Source organism: Juglans microcarpa x Juglans regia, chromosome 1D (assembly GCF_004785595.1).
Source record: "Juglans microcarpa x Juglans regia isolate MS1-56 chromosome 1D, Jm3101_v1.0, whole genome shotgun sequence".
Lineage (NCBI taxonomy): Eukaryota > Viridiplantae > Streptophyta > Magnoliopsida > Fagales > Juglandaceae > Juglans > Juglans microcarpa x Juglans regia.
In genome coordinates, this window is record NC_054594.1 from 23,842,918 (window position 1) to 23,849,972 (window position 7,055).

General features: G+C 35.6%; 1 protein-coding gene across 1 annotated transcript; it reads right to left on the bottom strand.

Moving 5' to 3' along the window:
• Positions 1–1,152: 1,152 nt before the first annotated feature.
• Positions 1,153–3,493, bottom strand: LOC121244254. The gene is made up of 5 exons (XM_041142295.1): positions 2,998–3,493; positions 2,701–2,910; positions 2,498–2,587; positions 2,001–2,096; positions 1,153–1,809 (listed from the first exon to the last, which is right to left on the bottom strand). The coding sequence occupies exons 1-5, from the start codon at positions 3,010–3,012 to the stop codon at positions 1,456–1,458; spliced, it is 765 nt and encodes a 254-aa protein (XP_040998229.1). The 5' UTR covers positions 3,013–3,493; the 3' UTR covers positions 1,153–1,455.
• Positions 3,494–7,055: the final 3,562 nt, after the last annotated feature.

Genomic DNA, 7,055 nt, shown 5'->3' on the forward strand with positions numbered 1-7,055 from the left:
ACATTCCCTGGCTAATAATTAAACACATTCATTCAGCAACTGTCATAAATCCACCACTAAATTACCTTCCCAGACAGTCAATATTTACTAAGCCAGCATATTGTAGCCACTGACCAAATACAACATATTAATACTAAGTTTGCCACTAAATCCAAAGTTACATAAACCTGGGCAGCAAGCAAATTAATATAACAACGGGGCGGGCTGAGGCAGGAAAATCTTCACTTGAACAGCAGTCCATCACAACAAAAATTTGTTGTACCACCATGCATGCATCTAGTTGAATTATATCTTCTACGTCAATCTGAGGCTTACACACAACATCTTAGCTCTGGCCTAGCTAAGATGATCAACAAAAGCAGCAACCAATATAGGCTCCTCTGTGGAAACAACCACCTAGTAGGACAACCAAGCAGTTAGAAGGAAAGCCACCGGAGTCCTTTGTCAAGTAACCCAATCAAGTTATACTTTATCAATCAATTATATACCTGCCCTTTGGAAGAAACACACTGCCCAGGTTTATTTTACTCAAGAAAAAGATGTATAAAACTATTTTAAACCTCTTCAGCATGCGTCACATTTCCTGACCATCAACCCATAAGTAGCCATAACCCACTAAAACTTTCATTATTAGACTTTTCATTACTCATTACTCTACAATATAAGAAACACATCATGCTTCACACAACCCTTACATAGCAATCCCCATTCCATGCTTTGTTATAGTATTCATTCCCATACATCTAATTACTTTTTATTTCCCAAATGTACTGGCAGCAATTTTACTCTTCATATGTAGTTAAATGTTCTCTCAATATGAATCCCATACGAGGTAAAACTGATAGCGAGCAAGGCATTAATATAAATGAAAAATACCAAATGAATTACAGTATTAAATGGGTAACCTTGTCTCCACAACATCTAAGCTGCATGTATAGTCCACCAAGATTCTAATGTCATCTTTGTCGCAAAACCACTATGCAAGCACTGCTTCTACCTGTAAGTGTAAGTAGAAACATGGGAATAGAGTGTTAGTATGCCACTTCTTATGATTCCTACTTACAAACTATTACATAAATAGTTTGTCACCTGATTTTACCTATAAAAAAAATTTGAAAATATATTTAATCACTTGATTGAAGATGAGTCAGGGCACATACCATATGACCAGATTATATATATCTTCTAACCAATGGGTATGATCATGGCCCATACTAGATCACACTACTCTCAAAATTCAGATCCTAGTTCATGCATCCAAACGTACAGTTAACTATATAGACAACCACATACTATATCTTCTAACTACTTCATGCACTGACTGCCCAAGAACACCTAGTTTCTCCCCCCATAAAATATGTGATGCCACAAAACAGTTTTTACATATGGGCATTTCACCAACCAAAAAACCTCACAAAAAGCCCCCACAAAATATTTTTTGTCTTCATTGCTGTCCTAAGCAGCTCCCTGAGTCTCTCTCTGAGACTCTCCTTGTGACATTCCTGACATTAGGCTGTACAATGTCTTCTCATACTCATGTTGCCTCTGTAATAGTACTCTAACATCTCCCCTTAACTTCTCAAACTGAGTCTTGTAATACTCAGGATCCTTTTTATATATTTCCTCTTCTTCAGCAGGACGTTTCTCCCGTTCACGAACTTGTTGTCGTGTAGATGTGGGTATTACCATCTCGCCTAGACCTCTAGCATACCCTGGTCTATGGCCTAGTACCTCCCTAAATACAGAAGCTGCTGCCTCGTCAGTACGTTGCTCAGGTTCCATACCTTCCATCTTGTCAACCATTTGCTTCTGCACAGAGTATAGGTAATTGTGTAAATTAAACCATAACTTGTTCTGATCTTATTAAACCATAACTTGTGTAAAATAAACCACAACTTTTTCTGCACATAGTCTAGTAGCTATGACAGTGAAGTTACTATAGAACCTTGTGTTAATGATAGACCATAAATTCAAGCAGTAGGTATAGACAAAATTCTCACATAAAGCTCTTCTGTCGTGGATGTCACGAATTTGTCTTTACTCCTATACCAACGGACTTCCTTGTAAAACTCAACCAAGTTTGCTGTAGTCGAACGCTGTGCAACAATGAAGCATAAAGAGAAATCTTACACACTAAAATCTCAATATTTCCAAAATGTATCCATATTTTACAGCAAGCTGATTTTTCCATGTGCCGTTATTTGATTAATGTGCAATGTTGAAAACGTGATGACAAAACAAGCCATTAAATCTTAAATCTTGACCATCCTATAGTTTATAATACATTAGTCTTAATAAACATTAAGGCTGTATATTTTCTAGCAGTGAAGTTCCAGTAAGGTTAAGATGGGTTTCCTGATTACTGGTATTGAAATCTGGATCAATGTCATTGGTCTACTTGTGGTTTGTCCTTGCCTAAATATAGGTTCTTATGTTTTAGTATTTCACTATTTTTAGTCATTGACATACGACGATGAAGTTATGAAACATAATATACCTTCTTCATAACTCTCACAAATGACTTCTTTCCGGCGGTGTAATTGGTTTTCAGCTTGTTGCGGTTCTCTTTGTTTTGCTTTGACATTTTCTGCAAAGACAACAAGACATGAGAACTTTGAACATTGTTCTTTATATTATTCACAAATATTTTTCCAAACCACAACTATCATAAAAACATATAGTTTTAATGGTTGCATATACCTTGAATGCCTCACTTCCCCATCTACCACATAACTTCACCCAAACTAAATTAGATACCAATTCAGTCCTGCCAGCCAATGCTTCCTCATGGCTACCATATGACAAATATTTCTTGTGCAGCTTATGGTGGAAAGCGTTGAATAACTTATGCAACTGTTTCCACACCGTCTGTCTATGATTGGCCAAATCCCAATCCAAAATGAAGTCAGCCTAAACAAATCAAGTCATTAGTTTCAACTACATAATCATTTAACTTTGAGCTAAACCATATCAGATGCAAGTTAAATAGAAGCTTACCCGAACACATTCCATCAGTTCATCCTTCTCTACCGCCGGAACATCAGTCCATCATGGGTGACTCATGTCCGCATGATGCTTTAATATCCATGTGACCCTTGTGGTAAACATGTTCGCATTCTCACAACATGGGGCTGTTTGCCCACCATTAATTTTGAGTGGTATTTTCCCGTGCTTTCGAAGCTTATCAAACTCAATGCATTTGGCAGGACCTCGTCCACGGCTCTTTGGTCCAACATTTGTTGGTATCGGCTCCGGAACAACTTCACCTACAAGGAATATCAAATTTAATAAACCGCTGGTCTGACTTTTGAGGCAGAATTATAAACCAAACATGTATATAAACTTCATAATATTCAGCACAATAGGTGAGCATAATAAAAGAATCAACCATTGCAACCTCTACTTGTGTGGGCATCCAATATTGGATGCGCAACTTCTGTCTCAGCAACTATACTTGGAGGCTGCGTTGAATCGTCAGAACTATCCTCGTTGACATTTTTGCTGGGGTCCATGATGAAAGTCTTGGAGGACGTGGTGGTCTCCTGTAAGCCCCAGTTCGTTTGAAGCTGCCACCTCGTCTGAGCCCGCTTTTTGTCCAATTAGTGCCATATATCTTATACTTGAACCTGCCTATTATAATCACAATCCATATTTCATTAGTGAATATAGACATTTAAGAGCTGTGTAAGGGGCCATTCAGGGTGATTCAACTTCTGAAACAACCTAAATACAACACATTTAATCTTATCAAACTGAAATCTAAATGTTGGTAGAGCTAGCAGAAAGAGAGAAAGAAGCAAATATTAAGCCTCATCCTGATTTCAACATCTACATGAAGGTAAAAAGGAATACACTGCCACTTACATGTCACATTAAGAGATATAACAATGGCAAAAACATCAACCTTCCATTTAATGTGTTATATGTGAAAGCTATGTTAAAACCAAAAGAATATTTTTTTTAAAAAAAATTTGCTTTTGAAAATATTTATTTATTTTTTAAATGGGATTGTTAATTCAGGTAGTAGCAACAGAAGAGTTGAATGCTGCTCCACTCACTATGCCAAATTTTGAAGGGAGGCTATCTTTGTGTGTGTGTGTGTGTGTGTGTGTGTGTGTGTGTAATTATCGCATGTTAAATTAAGCAGGAAGCTAGTGCTATGTATCAATCATTCATTCATCATATGGATACATAGCTTTTTACAAAGAATTACATACATCAATGACTGATCCATGCATGCAGGGACCTCCCTTCAAGCTATATCCCCTTTGAGGCATGATATGGGCAAATGATTCATGGCGCAAGCAGGAAAAAAAGTTGGCATCAAGTCACAGTAAATAGAGCCTCCTTTACAGATTTATAAACTGAGAAACTACCTTTTCGAAACCAAATACAAGATATCTCAATAATATTACCATATAAAACAAGCACAAAAAAGCTACAGATTTATCACAAAGGTAAAAGGGTTGAACACATACCTTGTAAGAGAAATATATCTTGCGTGATAGCAAGCAAAAAAACCCGCTAGCTGCTGGTACTAGCAATATATTTGTAGAAGAGAAATCCTGGTTTCTTGAAGCTTCATGCACCAACCATGGCCAATGCCCACAAAGAGATGAAAACACTTCCACGAATCCCTACCAGAAGCTAATCCACTGGGTACAGAGAGTATTAAGTGATTTTCAGTTGTGTTGCCCACCCATAAGGTTGCCTACTACCACTCTCTGGTTTGTACTAAGCTATCACATCAGTTCACTGGGTAGCTGAACTCAGCTTTTACATCTTTGTCCTTTCATTTGGCTCAAGGCGGCAAAGTCTCCCGCCCACCGCACTAGCCATATTTTTCCCAACTGACTTCACCTTACTAACTTTTAGTTAGGTCCTTATATTTTATAACAATGCAACGTAATATTTAGTTAAAGTCATACGTTTTAACACTTAATTAAAGTTATACTTTTTAGCAATTAATTTCATACTTTTTAGCAATTAATTTTACTTCACCTTACTAATATATACTTCATTTTATAATAATGCAACACAATATTTACTTTATTGTCATACTTTTTATATTCACCTTACTAACTTTTACATAGGTCCTTATATTTTATAATAATGCAACGCAATATTTGGTTAAAGTCATACTTTTTAACACTCAGTTAAAGTCATACTTTTTAGCAATTAATTTTACTTCACCTTACTAACTTTTACTTAATTACTTCATTTTATAATAATGTAATGCAATATAAGTGTTGAAGTCATACTTTTTAACACTTAATTAAATGTGCAGTAGGTATATTGAAATTGGTAAGGTTTGAGCCTTGCAGTAAATTACTTAACATTACCCCTCTTTGCAATTGCATCGTTTAATTAGTCAGATAAAAGTTTTTGGATTTTTTTTCTCTTTTGTTTATTAGTATTTCTATGCACCAGTTGCCATAAAAAAATATTACTGTTTATTTATTTTTAATAAGTACGACCCTTAGATTATAATGCCCCATATCTTGTAGACACTATATAATTACCGAATGGTCCTTATATTTATTTGAACTAATTAAACGTTGCTGTAGTGCTCTGGATATGACTCATGATTACTAACAAGTGCATGTTTTCACATTTCCTGTTCAGTATGATTATGTTGATCCAAACATAGAAGCATATGAGGTTGGATTCCCCTTTGTTCAGCTTGAAGGAGAGGAGCACAAGATTAACTTCATCCAATCAGACGCCTCATCGATTTTAAATTATATAATTACCGCCGTCTTTAGATTGTAGAATTATGCATGAGATGATGATAGTTCATGTAGACTACTGCAATTAAAGAAAATTTATGCTTTTTGTATATTTGATATTCAAATTGTGAACTTTTAGAATAATGAGCAAGCTTGTTAAAATAGGAGATCAATGCTACCATGATCATTAGAATGAGAGTGTGGTATGTACAACTCTCCAATTAAACTAGATTTAATTTTAACAAGTCATATTTACGGACAAACGGCTGAAGGCAAGTCCTCCCTATGTTTAAATCTAAATTACCTAAATGATCTCACAACAATACTTTAATCCAAATGCCCATAGGGTTGAGCCTAGGCGTTAGATAGATTCAATCAAAGATTTCATCCATAAATAATCGATATGCATGAGATTGCAGTACTATGACCAGTTAGGATTAATGTGTAGCTCACATCTGACAAAAAGTCAAACAACGGCTGTTTTTAATAAGCTGTATAAACAAACATGTTCCAAATGCTTTATTCAATCCTCGTTCATCACCACAGCCTCTTAATTCTTATCTTTTTATTTTTTTTAACTTTTGTGCAAACATTAACTACATTGACTTCATGTATCTACGTGTCCGAACTTCTCACATCTCTTCCAATATTTAGTCCATAGATGGCTGCTCCCTTAGCTTAGATAGATTCAATCAAAGATCTCATCCATAAATAAATCGATATTAATGACATTGCAATACTCTAGTTGTTACAATTAATGTGTGGTTCACATCCAACAAAACTAGCAAACATCATTTTCTTAATCAGCTGTATAAACATCTACATGTTGCAAATGCTTTATCTGAGTTTTGTTCATTACCACAACCACGATCTTCTTATCCTTTTTTTTTTTCCCAATTGACTTCAAACAGTAACTACATTGACTTCACCTTATCTACATGTCCGAACTTCTAACATCTCTTCCACTTGCAGTTCATACATGACTACTCCCTACGCTTAGTCCTTGTGTTAACTTCATAGCCTGCCTACTAAACGTGTGTTGGGTTCATATATGGCTACTCCCTTAGCTGTTCCTTGTGTTAACTTCATAGAAATGAAACTAAACATGTGTTGGGTTCATAGATTGGTTTGCAATCCTCAATCCAGAAAGTACTAATCAATCTGGGCATAAGCAACCCCATGTGCTCCAAACCAGCATGCCTATATCTATTGACTACTTCATTTTCGAAAACAAAAAATGAAGTATAAGTAAAAGTCATACAAAACAAAGTGATATCTGGAATGCCATCTCATACATTAGAGTTTTTTTTTTTTATTAGGCATTTG